The sequence below is a fragment of the Narcine bancroftii genome, chromosome 6 (genome assembly GCF_036971445.1).
Source record: "Narcine bancroftii isolate sNarBan1 chromosome 6, sNarBan1.hap1, whole genome shotgun sequence".
NCBI lineage: Eukaryota > Metazoa > Chordata > Chondrichthyes > Torpediniformes > Narcinidae > Narcine > Narcine bancroftii.
The window spans coordinates 252511594-252536646 of NC_091474.1; the positions used below are offsets into that span (position 1 = coordinate 252511594).

Consider the following 25053-nt stretch of genomic DNA (forward strand, 5'->3'; position numbering starts at 1 on the left):
CGCCCTCGAAAACGATTCTGGAAATGAACCAATCTCAGTTACCTGCTTCAAAAGTTCCATATAAACCGGAAACAACAAATCATTAATTCTTTATAAAATTCTACTGTAAACCCATCTTCACCCGGGGACTTTCCTCCCGACATTGATTGCAGTGCTTCCTTTAATTCCAATTCTGTAAAAGGACAATCTAAATCATTAATATCCTTCCCAGTCAATGATGGCAAATTTAAATTAGCCAAGAACAAATCAATTTGCTTAGTATTTTGTCTACTTTCAGATGTATAAAGTTCATTACAAAATCTAAAAAAATCCTCATTAATTTCCTGAGTAATCTCTGAATCTTTCCTAATTGCATTAATTGTTCTTGATGCTTGTTCCATTTTTAATTGCCAAGCTAAAACTTTATGTGCTCTTTCACCTACCTCATAATAACGCTGTTTCAATCTTTGAATCATTTTTTCATATTTATATGATTGCAATATATTATATCATAATTTTAATTTAAATAAATGGATCTTATTATCTTCAGTAGAATTCTGAAATTTTTTTTCTCTAAGTTTTCAATTTCTTTTTCCAAATTTTGACTTTCAATCAAATATTGTTTTTTAATTCTAGCTGTATAATTAATTTTCTGACCTCTCAAATATGCTTTTAAAGCATCCCATAAAACAAATTTACTTTGAACTGAATCCTGATTTGTTTGTAAATAAAAATTAATTTGTGCCCTAATATATTTAATAAACTCAGGTCTTTTTAATAACATCTTATTAAATCTCCAGTGATAAATATTTCCTACCTTCTCAGTGCCCAAACAAGAAGCCAACCACAACGAATGGTCAAGCAAAATTCTACTTTTATACTCTGCTTGTATAAATCTACCTTGTAACTGAACTGGAACTAAAAATAAATCAAGTCTTGAAAAAGGAATTATGCCGTGCCTAATGAAAGGAGTAATCTTTTTCAGTAGGGTTCAATTTTCTCCATATTTGGCCAAATTTAAATCCTTCATTACTTCAATAATTCTCTTTGCCATTTTAATTCTCTTCAGAGTCTTTGGAGATTTATCCAACAAAAGATCTAGGCAACAATTGAAGCCCCCTTCCACTAAAATATTTCCATTTGATTGGTTCAAATTTAAAAAAGTATCTGTAATAAATACTTCATTATCCTCATTTGGTGCATAAACATTCATCAAAGTCCAGGCTTCCAAAAGATTTTACAGTTCACCACCAAAATCCTACCAGCATTAACAAAAAAAGGATCCAAAATAAATGGTACTTTCTTATTTATCAAAGTGGCTACTCCTCTGGCCTTAGAATTAAAAGATGAAGGAATCACATGTCCTGTGCAATCTCTTTTCAGTTTCAAATGTTCCTTCTCAGTTAAGTGAGTTTCTTGCAAAAATACTATATCCACCTTCAACTTTCTCTCCTTAGTTCCTTTCCCCTTACCCCTCCCCAGGCCCTCTCTCAACTCCTCTTTCTTCAGTTCTTTGCCCCTCAGCCCCTCTCCCATCCCTTCAGCTCCTCCCCTCAATCTCTCTCCTCAACCCATCTCCTCTTAACTCCTCTCCTTTCAGATCCTTTCCCCTCAACTGCTCTCTCCTAGTCCTCCTTCCCTCAGTCCCTGAAGACCCATTAGGACTTTTCCATTTCCCATGGTTGTTGTTTCAGGCAAATATCTGACTGTATTGATTGCCAAGGGTTGAACTTATTATTTACTCTTCTTTCCACCCTGCAGCGAGAGAGGCTGAGAAATATCGAGCGGATCTGCTTTTTACTGAGGAGAGTGAGTAGTGGGTGAATTAATTATTTAAAGGGCAAGGGAAATAGCCTCGTCCTTCATTACAAACAGCTTCCCCCTACTGAAATCAGACATGACCTTGCACTTCCCTCACAGTTGGAACGCCAGGCGAGTCCCATTTGCCTTCTTTTGGTCCATATCCTTCTCAGCCCTTCTTATCCACATATTGGTCCAAATGTCTTCTGGACATTGAAACTGTGTCCGGTCCAACAGTTTCCTCTGACATTCATTCCAGATACAGAACGCCCCCGAATGAAAAAGTTGACCCTCGGGTCCTGGTTAATCTCTCTCAACTTTAACCTGCACCTTCTAAGGACAGAATAATCTTCCCTGGGAAAAAGATATTCACTTTCCACACTCCACTTTATCCTTCTTCTTTGCTCAGAGGAGAACACTTTCAGCATCTTCAATCTAACACCACTGTTGAAGTCCCTCATCCCTTGATCCTTGTTGCATCTGTCTGGGAAACTTAATACCAGAATCAGAATTTATTGTCATGAACAAGTCACACAAGTCTTTATGTTGCACCAACATCACAGGGCGAACATTCAGAGAGAACACCTTACAAAAATAAATAAAAATAGTGTATGAAAAGTCAAAGTGCGGCACTGCCTTTGGTTCATTGATCATTCAGGAATCCGATGGCAGCGGGGAAGAAGCTGTCCTTGTGCCGCTGAGTGCTCACCTTCAGGCACCTGTACCTTGTTCCCATTGGTAGCAGGGTGAAGAGGGCATGGCCTGGGTGGTGGGGGTCCTTGAGGACAGAGGCTGTTTCCTTATGACATAGTCTCTTGTAGATGTCCTCGATGGAATGAAGACTGGTGCTTCTGATGTCCTGTCTCAATTGTGGTGACCAGAATTAGACAGAAACTTGAACCAAGTAGACAAGAATGAGAGAGGCACAGGCAGTGACGCTATGAGAAAGAGAGAGTATGTGTACACACTAAAAGGCAAAAGGACCAGTTTTGCAATTGTCCTGGTGCTAATGTTTCTTATATTTCTAACATAGTTGGTGCTCCCTGAATATTCCATTCATGGCTTGTTCTGTATCATGTTCCTGTGTGCACAAGAATGGCTGACATTGGGCCTCAACATCCCGCTGCTCTTCTATAACCTTTGGAGGTAAGGTGAGATCAAGTTTTAATTAGCAGGCAATGGCAGGTTATGGGGAGAGGATGGGAAAGTTGGATCAGTCTTATTGACCCGTGGAGATGGCTCTATTTCTTTCAGAATTAAGGTAAATATGAGAATGCCTTACATCCCCACCCCACCAGCCTCTAGATCAGGGGTGTCAAACTCAAAATCACGGAGGGCCAAAATTAAAAACTTGGACTAAGTCGAGGGCTGAACTAAATATTTATTGAAAATTTTCAACAACATCTGCATGTTTTCTCTTCTTTCAACATATGTAATGTTAAACTTTTTCTTATTAAAATAAATGTTTAATAATAGTTTTGGATAAACTCTTTCCAGAAGCATTAACAAATGAAAAATAAAATATTCAATAAATAATATTTCTCTATAGAGGATTTGTCAAATGTTGCTAGTGTGCTGTCGAATAGTAAAATCTGAGGGCTATTGAGAATGTGGGAGAATAACATGATTCCTGAAACAATCAAATGGGTGACTGATTGTGGGCATGAACTCTAGCAGGGTTATTTGCCATGCCCTTTTTCCATGGGTACAGATATCCTTTGATTTACACACTTTTCAAGTTTTATGCCTAATGAGCTTGTATCCAGGTGCAGGACCATTTTTAACCAGGAATATATTTATCACTGTGACATGAAACTATTGGAAGGTCGTTTTATCCTGAGATTAAAGTTCATAATACTTACTCAGGCCTGTGTGCGGGAGGGCGGGGTTTGCGGGCGATCGGGTTGGACAACGACAGTGCGGGGGCATCGGCTCTCGCTGCAAGGCAGCATCTCGGCGGATCAGCGGCCCCATCACCGTGAGTCGCGGGTCGGCCTGCAGCAGGGAGGGGGAGTGGGCAACGGTCCTGGCGAGGTCAGGCCCCCCCTGAGTTTCTGCCGGACTCCCCTTGACCTGCTGAGTTTCTCCCGGACCCCCCTTGACCTGCTGAGTTTCTGCCGGACCCCCCTTGACCTGCTGAGTCTCTCCCGGACCCCCCTTGACCTGCTGAGTTTCTCCCGGACCTCCCTTGACCTGCTGAGTATCTCCCGGATCCCCCTTTAACCTGCTGAGTTTCTCCCGGACCCCCCTTGACCTGCTGAGTTTCTCCCGGACCTCCCTTTGACCTGCTGAGTTTCTCCCGCATCCCCCTTTGACTGCTGAGTTTCTCCCGGACCCCCCTGACCTGCTGAGTTTCTCCCGGACCCCCTCCCCTTGACCTTCTGACTTTCTCCCAGACCCCCTTTTCTTTCCGTGCCAGTGTCCCAGGACCTTTCCAGGACAGGCTCCGCGCTCAGGACCGCGCTGGGATTCCGGTCAGCGGTGGAGGAGCAGGTGAGCGCGGCTAATCTCGATCCAGCCCACGCCACTCCCAAGATTGGCGGGGGGTTCCACCCTACCTGCCCGACCAGCCTCGCTCTCCACGTGTACTCCGGGCACCCGCCGCTGGTCCAGTGGGAAGGCGCAGGGCGGCCGGCGGCCGGCGGCCCCATCGCCCGGTGGGGAGCCCCAATCTTCTCTCCGGCGTCCCGACTCCATCTGCAGCTCCAAGAAACGCTGTGCCACTGGAGTTCCGGGCGCTGGGAAGCGGCCTTGGCTTCCCCTGACACTGGCCAGGCTGCGTTGCGGTGGGGGGGTGGGCGGGGGGACATAACAGCGTGTTTATAAAACCACCCACCCCTACTTTTCAAGGACCAGGATTTTTCTCTCTCTCTCTCACCCTGGGACACAGCGGTTACTGTGCATGCGCTATACTGGCGCGCCGGCCAGCGGGCCACCTCTAATACATTTTTGATATGATCTTGCGGGCCAAATATAATTATATCGCGGGCCAAATTTGGGCCGCGGGCCAGAGTTTGACATGTGTGCTCTAGATGATTGCAAATTCCTGAAAGATCCTCAGGAACCATATCACCTCTTGAAGAATATCGATTCAGTCCAGTAAGCTTGATTCTGACCGGTGAGCTGGATTCCGACCGGTGAGCTGGATTCCGACCGGTGAGCTGGATTCCGACCGGTGAGCTGGATTCCGACCGGTGAGCTGGATTCCGACCGGTGAGCTGGATTCCGACCGGTGAGCTGGATTCCGACCGGTGAGCTGGATTCCGACCGGTGAGCTGGATTCCGACCGGTGAGCTGGATTCCGACCGGTGAGCTGGATTCCGACCGGTGAGCTGGATTCCGACCGGTGAGCTGGATTCCGACCGGTGAGCTGGATTCCGACCGGTGAGCTGGATTCCGTCCGGTGAGCTGGATTCAGTCCGGTGAGCTGGATTCAGTCCGGTGAGCTGGATTCAGTCCGGTGAGCTGGATTCAGTCCGGTGAGCTGGATTCAGTCCGGTGAGCTGGATTCAGTCCGGTGAGCTGGATTCAGTCCGGTGAGCTGGATTCAGTCTGGTGAGCTGGATTCAGTCCGGTGAGCTGGATTCAGTCCGGTGAGCTGGATTCAGACCGGTGAGCTGGATTCAGACCGGTGAGTTGGATTCAGTCCGGTGAGCTGGATTCAGTCCGGTGAACTGGATTCCGACCGGTGAGCTGGATTCAGTCCGGTGAGCTGGATTCAGACCGATGAGCTGGATTCCGACCGGTGAGCTGGATTCCGACCGGTGAGCTGGATTCAGTCCAGTGAGCTGGATTCAGTCCGGTGAGCTGGATTCAGTCCGGTGAGCTGGATTCAGTCCGGTGAGCTGGATTCAGACTGGTGAACTGGATTCCGACCAGTGAGCTGGATTCAGTCCGGTGAGCTGGATTCAGTCCGGTGAGCTGGATTCAGACTGGTGAACTGGATTCTTGAACTCAGTGCTACTGAGCACCAGGGTACGACTTTGATTCATAATGGTCACAACCTTCAGGGTAATGAATGGGTGTGAGGAAATAGTGAAAGGCAGAACAGCTGATAGTAAAATCCAGTGAGTTTGTGGACCCAGGGATGCAGTGATTCTGGAAATGTGTCTTTTGTCTTAGGAAAGGCTGATCAGGATAATTAGCCTGATTTAGTGCTTAGGAGCATAATTTAATTAACATTTTTGAAGCGGATTAACAAGAACAAGACAAGAGATGTTGTCCCTGGGGCTGGAGGACTTGAGTTTTTGGGAAGACTGGATAGGCTCAGGAATTTTTCCCTGGAGTGTCAGTACTGTACAGGGGCTTGCGCTCACAATGTTGTGTCAACCTATATAAACTTATTCAATAACTAAACAATCCCTACTTTATACCCATAGCCCTGTAGTTTTCTGTGTCTTTCAAATGTTCCTATTGTACCAGTCCCCACCACCACTCTCCCTCACATCTCCCTAAACGTTCCTCCCCTCACCTTGTACAGATGCCCTCTGGTGTTTCCTACTCTCACCCCAGGGAAAATGACCACCCTGGCCATGTCCCTCATGAAGTTTTATTTTCTGAACCTAGAAGAGAATAGATATGCTCTTGAGAAGGTACCGTAGATTGATTCTCGGGATGAGGGGGTTTCCAACAAAGATGGAGTGGAGTGGGATGGGTCTGTATCTCTACGTTTTAGAAGAATGAGAGGCAATTCACTTTTTATTTATTTATTTTTATTTAGACGAGGGAAACGGTAACAGGGCATTTTGGCCCACGAGCTTGTGCTGTCCAATTATACCTGATTGACCTGCACCCTGGAAACCAGATCCCCCGGGGAAAACCCACGCAGACACAGGGAGCATGTGCAAACTCTTTACAGACTGCATGGAACTTGAATCCCGGTCCCGATTGCTGGCGCTGTAAAGGTGTTGAGCTAAATGCCCCGTCAACCATGCCGCAATCTCTTTGAGGTATTCAAAAATTATTAGAAGGATGAACAGGGGTCACTATTTCCTTGAGAAGTAGGAAACATTTGCATTTGTGATAAATGCAACATTGGAGATGCTTCATATGTTTTGGACATGCCATAATCTTGAGAAATATTGGAGCAAAGTATTTCAACTTCCTCTGCACTTTTTGAAGTTAATTTTAAACGTTAACTACTTTATTTGGTATTGTTGGAGAGAGCGATACAATGTTAGCAGCATCTGATCTGCATGTCTTAGCTTTTATTTCTCTTATGGCTGGGTGGGCGGTGTTGCTCAGATGGAGGGACATTACCCCGCCTCATCACACTCACTGGTACGTGACATCACGTCATGTTTAAACGTAGAAAAGATTAGATGCAACATTTCCAATTTGAATGAAGATTTTCAAATCTTTGATTTGTTATGAAGTGTGATGTGCTGTTAGCCAGAATCAGACATAAACAAGGTAAACAGGCTTTAATCCACAGAAACCTCCACAGAGCCAGGTTGGCTGTAGCTGCGGCAACTCTGTGAGGCCTCGGGAGGCCGGCACAGACTTGTATCCCGGAGGGTGATTGACACCCGACCGGGTGAGGCTTGACCCCTTCAGGCCAACTGATTGGCAGCCAGCCGGGTTTTGTCCTGTCCCCTTCCACTCCTGCAGGTACAGAGGTTGCCCCCTGCAGTGGGCCGGTGGTGGACCACCACATGAAGATAGAAGTGTTGACTAATGAGGTAATTTATCTCTATGATAAGAATTCTGTCTTCCTCTTTTTGGCCAAACAGCTTCTTTCTTGGTAGTGGGTTTAGATTTTCCTTTTTTTATAAAAAAATATTAATACAGTATCACCTGTTTGATTAAAATGTGGAGTACCTTGGATGAAATGATTTGATTTAAATGCCTTTTTCACTCTCTATTTCAATTATAATAAAAATATTGAAAAAGAAGTTGGAAATATTGACTCAGGTTAAGGTTTTTTATTGGCCCTGAAAGACTGAGATGGAGAGGAATTTAGTTCTACAGTTTGTTGGAATTTTCTGCTTCAGAGGACTGTGGATACTCAATCATCGAGATCCTAAGATTTTGGTATGAAAGGAATGGAAGGGAATGGGGATCAGCAGGTAAGTAAAAAGGATTGAATGGAAGGGGACACCGGGCCTCTGCTTCAAGGTCGACTGCAGGGCAGATAAATTTTTAACCTTACCTGTTCATGGAAGTATCCCTAAGAGGCTGCTCCAGGGCTGATTTTATGCAGAGGTGGCGCCTCGGTGCGTCGTCCAGAGCCAATGGAGTTGGGGCAACTGTTGCGTGGTGCTACCCATGATAAATACGTGGTAGAGCAATGGCCATCTTCCCTTCCCACGATCCCCCACGCAGCTGAAACTATTCTGCGTTTACAAGAATGTTCCAGCTGCATGGGGGATTATGGGTAGGGCAGACAGCCATTGCTCTGCCGCGTATTAAGTCACTGGCACTGACGAGCAGCCCTGAAGGCCAAAGTGGCTCAGTGAAGTGCCAGAGTCACAGTCTGCACTAGCCACCCCTTGATGGCCCCACCAGCTGCCCCTGCCCTGACGGTCCCCACTAGCCCCCCCCCCCCCCACCCACCCTGAGGGGGTCATGGAAGGAGAGGGGTGAATGAGATGAGTTGCGGGCTGGTGATGTTACCACAAAGTCATCAGGCCACCCCCAGCCAGCCGCTTAAAGCAACAGTACATTCACGCAGGTGGTGGAGTGCAGCTCTCTGCCGCTGACCCTACTCCCGAGAGGGATTGCAGTCGGCGCCTTGGAGCCGGCAAAGGCACATTCATGGAAGTGAGTCTCCTGGCGTAAGAGCAGAGAATCTCCACCTTTGCACCCCGGGCGTTTTGACTGTGCATGAAAGGGCTTAATGTGTCCAATCCTGATTCTATCGGAGTGGGAGAGGAATTCACAGGGAAGAGTGCCGACTCCCACCTCCCCATTTTTTATTATAAATTCACTTTTATTACATAACAATAAATACTTCACAAGCACAAAAACCTCACTTACTGCACACTATTGTCAGATTCAGATTAAAATTCTGTTATGATCATCATCCACACAGTGAATCCCCTGGAGGGCCCATCGTTCCCAATACTCGCCCTCCGTCCCCTCGGATACTGCATACTCCCGCTCCAACACCGCACAGGCCTGGACAAAACCCTGAAAGATGGGAAGGCAGTCAGCTCACCCTCATCCCTCGACTGCCCAGTCAGTACCTTGACCTGTGGATAGCCAGCTTGGCCAGGCCCACATGGAGTCTCTGAGCACCTGAACCCCCTCTGCACCAGGCAACCATAGATCAGGAGGGTGGGAGTTGAAGTGCAACCAGAACTTGAGGAGCAGCCTGTTCAGGGAGGCGAAGAGGGGCTGCAGCCTCTCGGGCTCCATAAGCACATGGTACACCGACTCATCCTGGCCGCACACATGCCAGGCAGCCAGGGTGTTGGTGAACTGACTCAGGAAGCGGTTGCCCTGCATTTCTTTGTACAATACCCTCCACCCCAGGGTTCCAGTGTAAAGGGGAAGAATCCCATGACAGTGACATGGACTGGGATCCCCTCTCACCGCTGGGTGGTAAAATGGATCCCCACAGCGTGTCTGGACAGCAGCCAAGGGCAAAGAAGTGGAAAGTGTGGAGGAGCAGACCTTACAGGAACTGCTTAGGAATGGTACGGGATGGATCACCTCAAGAAGGTTCACGTTGTGCTGGACCGGCTCCCGCAAAAGATGTCGTGCCTTGTGTACGATGGACAACACCGGCTGATCAGGGATCGGCACAGTCAGAATCACATCACCCCCCACCCCGACACCCATCAGCTTAGCTATGCAGAGGGGCTGAAGGGACGGGGATAAGCATCCCCGATCAGCAAGCGACCTTGCCCCAGACCCACAACAGCTCGCAATAAAGCGCAGACAGCTCCTGCACATCAGCCTGGTTGATGTTCGCCATTGGGAGTCACAAGCCCTCCCAAAAGTAGTGTCCCTGGCGAAGGAAACGGGTGGCCAGCATGTGCCATCACGGAAGGGCCATGAGACAGACACCAACCTCCTCATTTACACATTACCCTCACATTGCAGTGTGATCCTAAGCTAGAGAAGAATTGAAGAGAGGTCACCAAGGGGTTGTTGAAAGAATTGTGTCATTGAGGAGGTGAGGACAGGGGCAATTTCAGAGGAAATCATAGCAAATATTCCTGTCATTTGTGTGTTTCAGATACTTCCACAGCCCTGCAGACAGTAATGAGTTAATGTATGATCCAGCCACGGTGATGAACGATGAGACCCTCAACTACTGCCAGAAGGAAGCTTGGTGCAAGATGTCCTTCTACCTGATGTCCTTTTTCTACTACCTTTACTGGTAAAGGGAATCTCAGTGAAGAGGAACGGTGTGGTTGGTATATCTTGTGTATCAGTGTGGTTGTAGCAAGTAAGAATTTCAGTGCATCTCCACATTTTACTTGAGGTTACATATGACAGGAAACTCCCACTGAACATGAGACATTGGATCAGGAGTCAGGCCTCACCTGCAGTTGCTGAAGTGGTGGGTGATGACTCACACAGTTATTGAGTCATCCAGCACAGGAACAGACCGTTTGCCCATCATGCCTAGGCCAACCCCTTATACTAATCCCACTTTAGAGCATTTGTATGTAGCATTCTACACCTTCAAATACTGTACTCATTTCTTTTGAGAGAATCAATGGTCCTCAACCTTTTTCTTTCCACTCACGTGCCACCTTAAGTAATCCCTTACTAACGACAGAGCCCCTATGGCATCCTAGGGGGCACAGTTAGTGAGGCAGTTCGCACAACACTTAAAGCACCAGCCACCGGGACTGGGATCCATATCCTGCACTCTAAGGAGTTTGGACATTCTCCCCCTGTTATGTGGGTTGTCCCCGGGTGCTCCAGTTTCCTCCCATTCTTCAAAATGTACTGGTGATGGAAGGGCAATTGGGTGGAATTGGGTGACACGGGCTCGTGGATTGAAAAGGCCTGTGCTGTATGTCTAAATTTTAAAATGTAATCAGTTCTACTGTTTCCATTTCTTCTTTATTTTCCCCCATTCTTACTTTTCTCTGTAATGTCCCTCCCCTCCCAGTGGCCTCTCCCTCCACCTATTTTATCTTCTGTCCAATACCCTCTTACCTCCTAGCCCCTCCAGAAGTTTTCTTCCCCACCTCAATATTCTTAATAAGCCCCCATCTGACCAGAATCAATCAAGGATTCTGACTTGTAATGTTGCCTGGCTATTTCTACCAATGGATGCTGCCTGACCCACTGGGTTCCTTCAGCATCTCATTCCAACATCTGCTCTTTTCAGGTTTCTCACAAGGGCCTTATTCACCAGGGATCTTTAGACACACCCTGGCCTCCTGTTCCTCAATGCTCCTCCATGGTATATGGCCTGTAGTCATATTAGACCCTTCACACTGCCATTGCTTCACCCAACTTACCAGCTGATTCTTGCAAGCCTGGACAAGATAAATACTGAGATAATATTTCCCTCTTGTGAGAGAATCCAGAACCAGAGGACATGGTAAATGAAGGGGTATCCACTTAAGACAAAGGAGAGGAAGGATTTCCTTTCTCAGAGCATTGTTTTGGGGACAGAGCTCTCAAACCCATCAAGGATCAAGAGTCTATACTCAGTTAATTGTGCTTTTTACATGCCTTTTAGTCTGTTCACAAAACCCTTCTCAACTGTACCAGGTATTTCTGTGAAAAATAAACTTAAACTGGACGAGGAGTATCAGATCAGCCATGGTTGCATTGAATGCAAGAGAGATTTGAGGTGTGTCTGGTGTCTCCTGCTTTCACTTCTTGTGGTTTTAATAAGAGAAAGAATGTCACAAACAGAGATATGGCTGGAGCAGGTTTTGGGATGGCTCCAGGATTTCTGGAACTACTTGTTGTCAGTGAACGCAAGATTCCCATCAAGGATTCAAGGCATTGTGGTGCAAAAACACTTGTAAGATAGGTGTCGGTGTGATAAGCTCCGTACATGCAATGAAAGGGATTTAAGAGCAGTGCATGAAGTTTCCATGCCACTTGAGAACTGAATGGCAGGAATGGGAAATTCTGAATTCAGCTTTGTACTGTTGGAGTAGATGCCAAGACTCAGCGTGTTCGTCAATAGGTTGCCAACAGTGTGATCAGGAATGACTCTGTTTATGAAGGGGAAGGAACAAGCCTAAAAGGAACCTGTTGATCGTATTTGGAAAGAAATGCAAGGATGGGATATTTCATTCATTTTTTTTGGAAGAATAATAGATGAATCTAAGTCATAAGGGACAAATAACCTTTAATGGATTTTGCTGATTAGTTCATAGAATGGGGGAATGTTATAGTGAGTAAGTGAATTAGGAATAGAAGGCCATTCAGCCCACTAAACCTGTTCCTCCATCGCTGAGATGTAGCCTCAGCTCCACTATTTTCCTGTTTACTCGCCATGTTTTCATCCTGTTGATATCAAGAATCTACTGATCTACTTCTTAAAGTATTCAAAGACTCTCTCCTACTTCCAAAGATTAATGACCCTCAGAGAAAAGCTTTAACTCATCTGTTTTAAATAGGCAACCCCCTCCCCCCTTTTAAACTGTGATTACTAGTTCTAGATCCTTCTACAAGAGGAAACATACCCTCCATTTGCACCCTATCAAGACCCCTCAGGACATAACATATTTAAGTCGTGACCCTCTCACTGCTCTGAATTCCAGCAAGACATTCAATGAAGTTCTCCTCCAGAAGGTTCGATCACATGGGATCCAGGGTGAGATAGCAGAATGAATGGAAAATTGGCTTCATTGTAAAACGCAAGGGTGGCGGAAGGTTGTTTTACAGTCTGGAAGCCTGTGACTAGTAGATTTTCACAAGGTATGGTGCTGGGCCCATTGCACCTTGCCCTCGATGTGAATGAATTAGATGAAAATAAACATGGCATAATTAGCATGTTTGTAGATGACACTAAATAGTCAGGTATTGTTGATAGTGAAAATGGTAAAGATTACAGGATGATTGGTTGAGCAGGTGGATAGAGGAATTGGTGATGGAATTTAATACAGTGAAATGTGAGGGGTTGTAATTTGGGAGGTTTAATGTGGATAGGATCTATAAGTGACACGAAACACAACATTACGTTCTTCACTCCCCAAACATCACCAAGCTAAACTCCTCTGACCTTCTCGTCAGCTCACTGCCGCACAGGTGATCCTGACACTCACCCTCTCCTCCTCCTACATCTGAGATTCATCACCCTTAAACTGACGCTTAACACACCTGTGCACGTGCTCCCGATGAAGGTGAGTATGTGACTCCTATACTCACCACTTTCAAGAAATTCTGTATCTGTATTCCCAGATCCCTCTTCTACCCCATTCCTCAGGGCCCGTCCATTTACTGTGTAGGTCCTTTCTTGGTTTGCCCTTCCAAAATGCAACACCTCACACTTGTCTCCATTAAACTCCATCTGCCATTTTTCAGCCCATTTTCCCATCTGGTCCAGATCCCTCTGCAAGCTTTGAAAACCTTTCTCACTGTCTACAACGCCTCCAATCTTAGTGTCATCTACAAACTTGCTGATCCAAGTTACCACATCATCCAGATCATAGGTAAAGATGACAAACAACAATAGTCCCAACACCAATCCCTGAAACACCACTAGTCACAGGCTTCCAGTCTGAGAAGCATCATCCACCACTACTTCTCTGGCTTCTCCCGTCCAGCCATAGTCGAATCCCGTTCACTACTTCACTGTGAATACTGAGCATCTGACCTTCCTGGCTAACCTCCCATGTGCAACAGTAGCTCTCAACCTTTATCCTTCCACTCACATACCACTTTAAGTATTCCCTCTGCCATAGGTGCTCTGTGATTAGTAAGGGATTGCTTAAGGTGGTAGGTGAGTGGAAAGAAAAAGTTTGTAAACCACTGTTTTAATCTTACCTCATTGACTCGTTATGTGCACGGTTTCATCACTCCAAAGGAAATGGGCCAATGTCAGTTTTTCTCAAACCAAATATTTCAGTAACAATTGGGTCTAGAGCAGTGATTCTCAACCTTCCCTTCCCACTCACATCCCACCTTAAGCAATCCCTGACGAATCACAGAGCTCCGATGGCCTAGGGATTACTTCAAGTGGTAGATGAATGGAAAGAAAAGGTTGAGAACCACTGGTGTGGGACCTTGTTAAAGGCCTTATTAAAGTCCATGTAGACAACTTCCACAGCCTTTCCTTCATTAACTTTCCTGGTAACCTTTGAAAACTCTAACGTCCTGCCATTGTTGAGGAAGGTGATGTCCTTCTGCTGGTTGTTTATTGTCCATCACATTCATCTCTATGCACGGCAGGGCTGCAGGCTTTGACTTCTTCTGTTGGCTGAAAGACCACGTAACTCTGGTTGTTGTGTGCTGGGATTTTCTGGTGCTGCTTCACTAGATTCCCATCTCACATTTAGATGTGACTGTCAATAAAAGATCCTTTAAATATGTAGCCAGCAGTGGGCTGAGCGAGTGTGACGTGGGGTCGGCCTGGCTCCTCAGTAATTGCCACATGATGCCAGTTTGACTCCCTCCCCACTTGGGTGGCAGTTGACCATAAACCATAGATCTACAGCATAGAAACTGGCTCTTCACTCAACCTCGGATCACCCAGACAACCCCAACATATACACCCGGCTGCTTTTCATCGACCACTGCTCAGCTTTCAACACCATCATACCTTCAGAACTGGTCAGCAAGCTTCAAAACCTGGGCCTCTGCAAGTGGATCCTTGACTTCCTCATTGGTAGACCACAGTCAGTGCAGATCGGAAACAACATCACCTCCTCACTGACAATCAACTTAAGATGCATGTTAAGTCCACTGCTCTACTTGTTCTACACCCATGACTGTGTTCAAAGCACAGAAACGCTGGAAGGAGTCAGCTTGCAGACTTTTGTGTTTCACCCATGAATATGTGGTCAGGCACAATTCAAATGGCATCTATAAATAGTCATTGGTAGAATCACAGACAGTGAGATGGATCTGCTGGATGTTGCAACAACAACCTTGGACTCAGTGTTAGCAAAACCAAGGAGGGGGAAATCAGCTTTTTCAATAACTGCATTAAATCTCCAACGAAAAGTTGATTGAATAACTTCCAGCCCAACACAAGAAATAAGTAACAATGAATGATCAGATACGATTCTACTCTTACATTCAGCCTGAGTAATACGAGCTTGCAAATGCACTAAGGCCAAAAAAAATCTATCCTTGAAAATGAATCTTGACGAGAAGAATAAAATGAAAAATATTTCTCAGTAGGATTTAACCTCCAAACCTCTATCAAATTCAAATCTTTTATCAACGAAGCTATTTGAACAGCAGCCTTCAATTTTTTCAACCTCTTCGGAGATTTATCCAATAATGGATCTAGTACACAATTAAAATCTCCCCCAACCAAAATGTTTTCCTTGGCTTGGGTCAATGTTAAAAAAGCTTCAGACATAAATTGCTCATCGGTCGCAAGATGGCGCTGGGCTTTCGATTTCTTCCTCTCATCTCATCTTGAACCGCACGCTTGTGATGTTGAGCGCACGGTACAGCCACTGGAATCTTCAGTGGCGGGCCCGACGCTTGACGCCGCTGCTGTGTCTGGCAGCGCGGAGACCCAAGGCGGTGCGTCAGAAGACGCGCATGCGCGTCCTGTGACGTTGCCAGGCACGCACAGTGCATTGAAGGTCTGCGATCTTCTTGAGTGGGTTTGGGCAGTCGGCGATGCCGGCTGGCAACAGGCTGAAGAGGTCGACCCTGCGTCGGTTGGTATACTGACAAGGAGCAAGACCTTCAAATCGACTGTGGTCCAGAAAGAACAAGAAGAAAATGCTTCCCCACAGATGGAAGGTATGGAAAAAGAAATGCTGGTTACCTGCTGAATTGAAAGAAGGTCAGCCTCAAATTCTGAGACATTTGAATCTATTTCTAATGCTGTCTTTACAATTTTTGAAAGTACAGCCCAACAAATGGGTAACATGTCAACACAAATGTCGACTCAGATGGATCATGGATTTATGAAGATGACTGTAAAAATTTTAAAATTTTATTTGTGATGAGGTTTCTTCTGTCAAGAAAGACATTTCTATTGTTAAAGCTGATGTCAATAGATGTTTAAATATGGTGGATACAGTTCAAGATAACTTTAAGAAAACTGAAAGTGCTTTTCAAGATTGTAGAGAACAATTGGAACAAAATAGAGAGAAAATAGAAAAGGTGGAAGATTCCTTTGTTGGATGGGAAATTTTATTGAAGAAGATTGACTCTTTGGAAAACCAAAGCTGTCGGAATAATGTTAAAATAGTGGGAATTCCAGAAGGCATTGAGGGTTTGGATCCAGTAAAAAAAATTTAAAAATGGATCCCTGACACAGTAGGTGTCGAATTTTTTCCAGAGGGTTTGGAATTAGATAGAGTACATAGGGCTCTAAGAAGTAAACCATATCCTGGTCAACCATCTCTAGCAGTTTTGATTCGTTGTTTGAAATATCAAGACAGGGAGACAATTTAGCGAGTTGCAGTGCAAAATGCATGTAGATATCAGTCTCCATTGATGGTGCAAGGTAATAAGGTCATTTTTTAAATCCTGATTTAAGTCAGGAGATTATTAAGAGATGTAAAGAATTCAATTCTGCCAAAGAGGTGCTTTGGAGAAAGGGATATAAATTTTCTTTTCGATATCCCGCTGTGTTGAAGATTTTTTACGACAATTTCCAATCACAGTTTTTTGAGAATGATCATGATGTTTTGATTTTTGCTAATTCTTTGCTGGACAGGGCGACTGAAAGGGATTCTTCTCCTAAGAGGAAGATGTCAGATAAGAAGAATGGAAATGGGAATGGAAAGGCAGATATGTCAAAGAGCTTGATTGATATTGATGATCCGGAACAAGCTTTGGGACTGAACTCATTGAGATTATGATTTGATTCAGACTTATTAAGCTTTTGGAAGTCATCTTCCACCTGTGGCGGTAATTGGGGAGTTACTACTTTTTTGTAGTTTTGGGGTACATATACATTTTTCTTGTATTTGTGTAATCTCTTTCTGTTTGGAGGGGTTTTTTTTTGTAGTTTATTAATTTAGGGGTCTTTTTGCAAGGGGAGATTTATTTTATTTTTACTGAGGGGATTTTTAAAATTTTGTTTGTTAGGATAATGTCTATTTTGAATTTTGCAACTCTTAATGTTCAAGGTTTAAATAATCCGATTAAGCGTAAACATGTTTTGGCTTACATCAAAAAAATGAAAGTGGATGAAGCTTTCTTTTTTGCAGGAAACGCATTTAACTGAAAAAGAACATTCAAAATTGAAAAGAAACTGGGTTGATCATGTAATTTTATCTTCCTTCAACTCTAAAGCACGTGGAGTGGAGATTTTGATTCACAAGAAAATACCGTTTGAACTGGAGTCATTGGTGTAATCAGCTGGTCGAATTATAATGATTAATTGTAAATTGTTTGCGGAATCATGGTTATTATTAAATGTGTATGCGCCAATTTTTAATTTTAAAAAATTTTTAGACGTGCAGCCCCGTAACAGACTATTTTGGCCATGCTGATCAATTTACACCAATTAACCTCCAGCCCAGTACATTTTTGAAGAGTGGGAGGAAACTGAGCCCCTGGGGAAAACCCACAGGAAGAATGTAGAAGCTCATTACAGGCAGCGCTGGACTCGAACCCTGGTTCCGACCGTTGGTGCTGTAAAGGCTTTGCGCCAACTGCTTTGCCATCTATGCCATTAATAAATATAAAAGGATAAACATTCATAGTTGCAGTCAGTGCAAGAAAGGAGATGACATTTCAATAGGACAAATAGATCTATTAGTGGTCCCAGTATAATTAATGGTTAGGGTTAAGATATACGGGGAGGTTAAAGAGCCTGATAGCTGTTGGATTCAAATCTGTTCTTGAACCTGGAGATCTATCTGGTTTTCATGCCTGACATCATTCATGCAGGAAAGTTTTAAGGTGCGAGCAGATGAATATGCAGGGAATGGAGGGATATGGATCATATGTAGGCAGTGTGACAGAGTATATAGATATGATTTTGGAAGATAAATTGGAAAAGGTTTGTTAGAGTAGGTTACATACAAACACTTTAAAACAGATTTTATTTAAAATACTGGAGCTTTGCCCCATGCTAGTCATGTCGAGGCTGCAGAGCTTTTGCAAGAGCTTGGAAGAGTGCTTGAGAGACTTCACTAATGGATTGTTGCTTATTGGAGCCACTGATTGTCTGGAAGAGAACTTGTTCTAAGAGGGTCATGTGGTTTTGTAAGCAGTGAGAATCAAACAGTCTTTCTCTCAGAGAGCGAGATCATTTGTACAAGTGTTACAGCCAGCAGAAGCAGCTGGGACTGGAACAGGACAAGATGGAAAGCTTGTGGACAGCCCGTTTGTAAGACAACCTGGTCAAAGCCCTTGTGGTTCATGCAAGAGGAGAAGACTGGCTATCTAATGTTTCATTTGGAATAAGGGAAACAAAAAGGAACTCTGTGATGACCTGAAAGAAAGAGGTTATCATCTGGAGAACCCTTACGGAGTAAGTTTCATCAGCAAGTTTCGTGAGGTGACTGATGGAAGAACATCAGTTGTGGACGTCCTGGAACAACAAATCTCTCTCTGAAAACCGACAAGAACCTTCCTGAGTGGTAACCATTTATCTTTCAAGCATCAAAGCCTGGTGAACTTTATAAATGTTAAATTCTGTGGATAGTATAAGAATTGCCTACAACCAGTGAAGTTGGAGAAATAAGAAGTGAGATTGAACTGTGAACCAAAGAACTTTTCTGAACTTATACACACATGCGTTTAGAATAAGAAGGGGGTTAAATTAAGTAAGTTAATAGTAATAAATTAAAGTTTGATTCTATTTTCATGTTTAAAAATAATTAAAAGCAAAATTTGCAGATGATACAAAGTTGGGTGGCAGGGTTAGCTGTGTGGAGGATGCTAGGAGAGTGCAGGGTGATTTGGACAAGTTAGGCAAGCGGGCCAGGATGTGGCAGATGTAATATAAGGTGGATAAATACGAGGTTATTCACTTTGGAGTTAAGAACAGGAAAGAGGATTATTATTTAAATGGTATCTGTTTAGGAAAGGGGGAGATGCAACAAGACTTGGGTGTTGCTGTGCATCAGTCGTTGAAAGTGGGCCTGCAGGTGCAGCAGGCGGTGAGGAGGGCGAATGGTATGTTGCCGTTCATAGCGAGAGGATTTGAGGGAGATCCTGCTGCAGCTGTACAGGGCCTTGGTGAGACCACACCTGGAGTACTGCGTGCAGTTTTGGTCGCCTTATCTGAGGAAGGACATCCTCGCCATGGAGGGGGTGCAGAGAAAATTCACTAGGCATATACTGGGGATGGAGGAACTTGCATATGAAGAAAGATTGGATAGAATAGTCTTGTATTCTCTGGAATTTAGAAGATTTAAAAAAATATATATTTTTCACACTATAAACCATATTAATCAAAATACACACAAACATTTCCCTCTTGAATATACACAGTGTCATTTTCTCCCCTCCCCCCCCTCCCTTCCCTCCCTCCTTCCCATCCCCCTCCAAACCCATTAAACGTTTAACAGATACAATACAATAAACCCATTAAAAAATGTCATCAAACAATGAAAATAAACAAGAAAATTGTGTCATCTACTTTTACATACTGGGTCAGTTCATTTCGTCTTCTTTTCATTCTGTCATTTTAGGGGGTGGAGGTCCGCGGTAGGACTTCTCTGTTGTGTTCCATGTACAGTTCCCAAATTTGTTCAAATAATGTGACTTTAGCATCCCACAATATAAATTTATTCTGAACGATGTTAACATTTTCTTCCAGAACGAGATTAATTTGTTTTTTTTTAAAATTCAATAAATTCCACTTTTTTAACATCGTATTGAATCTCCAACGAGAAGCTGCACGAACTTTTTCAGAACTCTCATAAGTAAAATACAACAAAGAATGATCTGAAATTATCCTACTTTTATATTCTGCTTGCAGTATTTTCCCCTGTAAATGTGCCGATACTAAAAAAAAATCAATTCTGGAAAAGGATTCATGTCTAAATGAATAAAAAGAGAAATCCTTCTCTTTTGGGTTAAGACATTACCAAATGTCCACTAAATTAAAATCTTTCATCAAAGCTCGAATTTGAATTGACATTTTAGATTTTTTTTACATTGTTTGGAGATTTATCTAATAAAGGTTCCAAAACACAGTTAAAATCCCCTCCAACCAGAACATTTTCATTAGCTTGTCCCAGAAGCAGAAATGCATCCAAAATAAATGCTTCATCATCTACATTCAGTGCATAAATATTAAGTAAAGTCCAAAATTCATTAAAAAATCTTACAATTCAACTTAAGAATACGTCCTGCCTTCATTTCCATTGATCGTAATTCAAAAGATAAATTTTTATATATCAAAATTGCTACTCCCTTAGCTTTGGAATTAAATGAAGAAAAAAAAGCATGTCTAACCCAATCCCTCTTCAATTTCATACTTTTTCATTCAAATGCTTCTCCTGTAAAAAAGCAATATCAATCTTCATCTTTTTAATGTAAGCCAAAACTTTCTTACGCTTGATCGGGTTATTTAATCCCTGAACATTAAAGGTAGCAAATTTCAAATTCGACATATGTAATACAATTGCTAGATACCAAAAATAATCACTAAATTAATAACAGAAAAAAAATTAACCCTCAAATTAAAATATATAGGCCCTCCAAATAAAAATAATATTCGTTAATAAGAGAGAAAAAAAACAACAAAAAAAACTACCAAAAGGTAGTACTCCCTAAAAAAAACTGGGTGTGGATTACCCACTAGTGACTGATGACTAACAAATAAGTTAGTGCAATCCCCTCCTCCCCAGCCAGCCAGTCAGAAATATTAACATATTACAAAAAAAAAATCAGCCTTGAGATTCTATTCCAGATGGTGAACTCATTTCAAGAGTAGATGAACTTTTTCCATTCCCGTTCTTTCCATTTCTGCCATTTTGTCCATTTCCAAGTCTATCAGATTTTCTTTTAGGAGATAATGGTGGACTCCTTCTTTGTCCTCTGACATCAAAGAATTGAAACTGATAATTTCCATAAAACGCTTTCAACACAGCAAGATAACAAAAGGCAAATTTGTAACCTTTATGCCATAAAACATCTTTAACTGGATTAAATTCACGTTGGTGTCTGATGATATCTTGACTCAAATCAGGGTAGAAGAAAACTCTACTATTCTGAACCATCATTGGAGCTTGCCTTTGTCTTGCATTTTGAACTGCAAGTCGAAGAATTATCTCTCTATCCAAACAGTTCAAACAGCGAACTATCACAGCTCTTGGCGGTTGACCAGATAAAGGTGGTCTTCTTAAAGCTCAATGTGCTCTTTCCAATACCAGTCCGTCAGGAAAGGACTCTTCCCCCAACATCTGGGGAATCCAATTTAAAAAAAAATTTGACAGGATCTTGACCTTCTATACCTTCTGGCAAACCCACAATTTTCACATTATTTCTTCTGCTTTGATTTTCCAAATAGTCCATTTTTTCAATTAACTATTTTTCCTGGGCTCCTAAATCTTTAACTGAATTTTACACCTTTGCTATTGTTTCTGTATTGGATTGTAAATGTTGTTTACATTCAGAAAGAGAAGCTTCAAATTTTTTTAAGTTTTCCAGGTTTTCTTTAACTTCTGCCTTATCCACATTTAAGTCTGAAATTATATTAGTATTCATTTGAACCATCTGATTCAATTGACCAGTAATAACATCCAAATAGGAAGCAATATCTTCAAACATCATGTAAACAGGCTGAAGTGCAGTTTGAATTACAGGATCTGGTTCCATAATTTGTAACTCACTTTCTTCCAGCTCTTCTTCCATTTCCTGTACAGCAGTAGAGTAAGGTAAGTCTTCTTGTTGCTCTTCAAAAGGTAGCAATCTAGTCATTTTGCTGCAAGTTTGGACACCCAACGATGACCCCCTGACTTCCTCAGACCATTTCAGTTATTTTCAGACCATTTTTTAATAAAATTACGGAGTTCTCTGTAATTAACAGCACCACTCAAGCGCATAGTCGCTGCAGACTGCTTGTCTGTCATCGGAATCTTCTTCCTCCGCGCTCCTGTCTCTTCCAATGGGAGAGTTCTTTATAGCAAGCCTCCAGGCTCGTGTCCGACATCTCAGGAGCGTGCTCCTTCCTCCGTAGAATGGGTCGAACCAGCACCATCTTGAGACTAACTGTTACCTTTGTTTTTGTCCCCTCCAGCGATCATTGAAGCTTGGGGAATCACTGAAAATGGATCTGAGGTTGTTCCAAGTTGTTTAGGCCCCAATTCTTCTGCACTTTGAAACTGTATTTTCTTTTATAACTGAGACTTAGTTTTTTTTTACATTAGTAGCCATAATGGCTCACCAAAATATCAAACTAAAAATTTAAGTTTTAAAATTAAAAATAAAGGGTTAAAAAATGGGCATTTAAAAGTCTGACCAGAGAGGGCAGGGATTACACGTCTGATCTCTACGCCATCTTGCCACGTCATTTACTGTCACCTTCGCCATTGGACCCTTATATAATGCTTTAATCCAATTAATATATTTCTCTAGTCGGTTGAACCTCTGTAATACTTTGAAGAAATAATTCCATTCTACCCTGTGAAAGGCTTTCTCTGTGTCTAAAGCAACAGCCACTGTTGGCGTCTTATTTCCTTGTACTGCATGGATTAAGTTAATGAACTTACAGACATTGTTGTTCGTCTTTTCTTAATAAATCCAGTTTGATCTAGTTTTACTATTTTTGGTACACAGTCGGCCAATCTGTTTGCTAATAGCTATTATCTTATAATCTGAGTTAAGTAGAGATATTGGTCTATACGATGATGGTGTTAGGGGATCTTTCCCCGTCTTTGGTATTACTGTAATTATTGCTGTTTTACATGAATCTGGCAAGTTTTATGTTTCTTCAATCTGGTTCATTACTTCCAGGAGAGGAGGAATTAGTAACTCCTAAAATGTTTTATAGAATTTTATTGGGAATCCATTCTCTTCAGGTGTTTTATTATTCGGTAGCTTTCTAAATGTATCTTGTATTTCCTCTATTTCAAATGGTTTTATCAATTTGTTTTGCTCCTCTTCTTGCAATTTCGGTAGTTCAATTTTAGCTAGAAACTCATCTATTTTGTCTTCTTTCCCTTCGTTCTCTGTTCGGTATAATTGCTCATAGAATTCCTTAAAGTTTTCATTGATCTCTGTTGGGTTATATGTAACTTTTTTGTCCTTTTTCCTTGAAGCCAATACCGTTCTTTTAGCTTGTTCTGTTTTAAGCTGCCAAGCTAGTATTTTGTGCATTTTTTTCTCCTAGCTCATAACACTTCTGCTTTATTTTCATCATATTCTTCTCCACCTTATAGGTTTGTAGTGTTTCGTGTTTTATTTTTTTGTCCGCCAATTCTCTTCTTTTTGTTGTATCTTCCCTTGTTGCTAGTTCTTTTTCTGTACTTACTATTTCCCTTTCCAGCTGTTCTATTTCCCGATTATAGTCTTTTTCATCTTAGTTACATAACTTATTATCTACCCTCTGATGAAGGCTTTCATTGCATCCCATAATATAAAGTTGTCTGATTCCGTATTTATTTCAAAGTACATTTTAATTTGGTGCTAAATAAATTCTCTAAAATCCTGTCTTTTAAGTAGCATGGAGTTTAATCTTCATCTATATGTTCTTGGTGGGATGTCCTCCAGTTCTATTGCTAATAACAGGGGTGAGTGATCAGATAACAATCTAGCTTTATATTCCGTTTTCCTAACTCTCCCTTGGATGTGGGCTGATAACAGGAATAGGACTATCCTTGAGTATGTTTTATTTCTACTCGAATAATATGAGTATTCCTTCTCCTTTGGGTGTTGTCTCCTCCATATATCCAAAAGTTTCATTTCCTGCATTGATTTAACCATAAGTTTGGCTACTTTGTTCTTTCTGCTAGTCTTTTGCCCAGTTTTGTCCATCTTTGAATCCAAATTAAGGTTAAAGTCCCCTCCTATCAATATATTCCTCTGCGTATCTACAATCTTTGATCCTCTTCATTAGGTGCATATATATTGACCAAATTCCAGAGTTCTGAGTATATCTGACATTTTAACATTACGTATCTCCCTGCTGGATCTATTATTTCCTCCTATATTTTGATTGGTACATTTTTATTGATTAATATAGCTACATCTCTGGCTTTTGAGTTATATGATGCTGCCGTTACGTACCCTACCCGGTCTCTCCTTAATTTCTTGTGTTCCACTTCAGTTAGATGCGTTTCCTGCACGAATGCTATATCTATTTTTTCTTTTTTCAGAAAATTTAATAGCCTCTTCCTTTTGATTTGGTTATGTATTCCATTAATATTTATAGTCATATAGTTCAACATGGCCATCTCATACTCTGTTTACATCTCATTTCTGCTTCTTCACCATCACCTTTCCCCTTTTCCCCATTTTAATTTCTCAGTTTTCTTTTTTTGAATGCACTGTATGACAACACTTCTAAAACATAAAATACTTCAACAACTCCCACATCTAAAATCCCCTTCACCCCAAGCGTTCCCCCCCCCCCCTCTCTGAGTTGCCCCTTGTCCCTTGCCGGGCAACCACAACTCCCCTCTTCATTCGGATTGCGAACCTGTTCGCAAGTGTCAACTGATTTCGCAATGACTGTTATTCTCTCCCACCCAACCACCTCCAGAAAAGACTTTTATCTTCACATTACAACAAAGCTCCCCCTCTTTTCTTCTCTTTTTCTTTTTTTTAACCCCTCCTCTTTTTCCCCCCCTTCTCCCTTACTTCCCTTTTCTTCCCTCCTTTAGTTCTTACTTTTACATCTTTATATGTAGTTTGTCATCGTTCTTTGTTCTTGTTACATCTCTTCACATCTCTTCATCACTCTTTCTGTCTTGCAGGCGTTCTGCAAATTCTCATGCTTTCTCCGGATCCGAGAACAGTTTGCTTTGCTCCCCCGGGATAACTATTTTAAGCACCCCTGGATATCTTAACATAAATTAATAACCTTTTTTCCATAGGATCGATTTTTCTGTGTTAAACTCCTTCCTCTTCTTTAGGAGCTCAAAACTTATGTCTGGGTAGAAAAATTTTTTTTTAACCTTTGTATTCCAGTGGTTTTTTTTGTCTTATTTTATTCATTGCCTTCTCCAATATATTTTCTCTTGTCGTGTATCTCAGGAATTTTACTAAAATGGATCTTGGTTTTTGTTGTGACTGTGGTTTCGGGGC

At 42.5% G+C, this 25053-nt stretch overlaps 1 protein-coding gene across 4 annotated transcripts in view; it reads left to right on the forward strand.

The window, feature by feature from the left end:
• Positions 1–25053, forward strand: part of cnih3 (cornichon family AMPA receptor auxiliary protein 3) — a 74944-nt gene that overhangs the window by 38637 nt on the left and 11254 nt on the right. Inside the window, exons 3-6 of one of the 4 annotated variants that reach the window (XM_069887987.1) lie at positions 1741–1788; positions 2813–2925; positions 9965–10108; positions 17055–17104. In XM_069887987.1, the coding sequence (XP_069744088.1) occupies positions 1741–1788; positions 2813–2925; positions 9965–10108; positions 17055–17067 (318 nt within the window). In that variant the 3' untranslated portion in view covers positions 17068–17104. Of the gene's footprint in view, positions 1–1740; positions 1789–2812; positions 2926–9964; positions 10146–17054; positions 17105–25053 lie in introns of those variants that run through there. The other 3 variants (XM_069887989.1, XM_069887988.1, XM_069887986.1) reach the window with 3 other exon arrangements.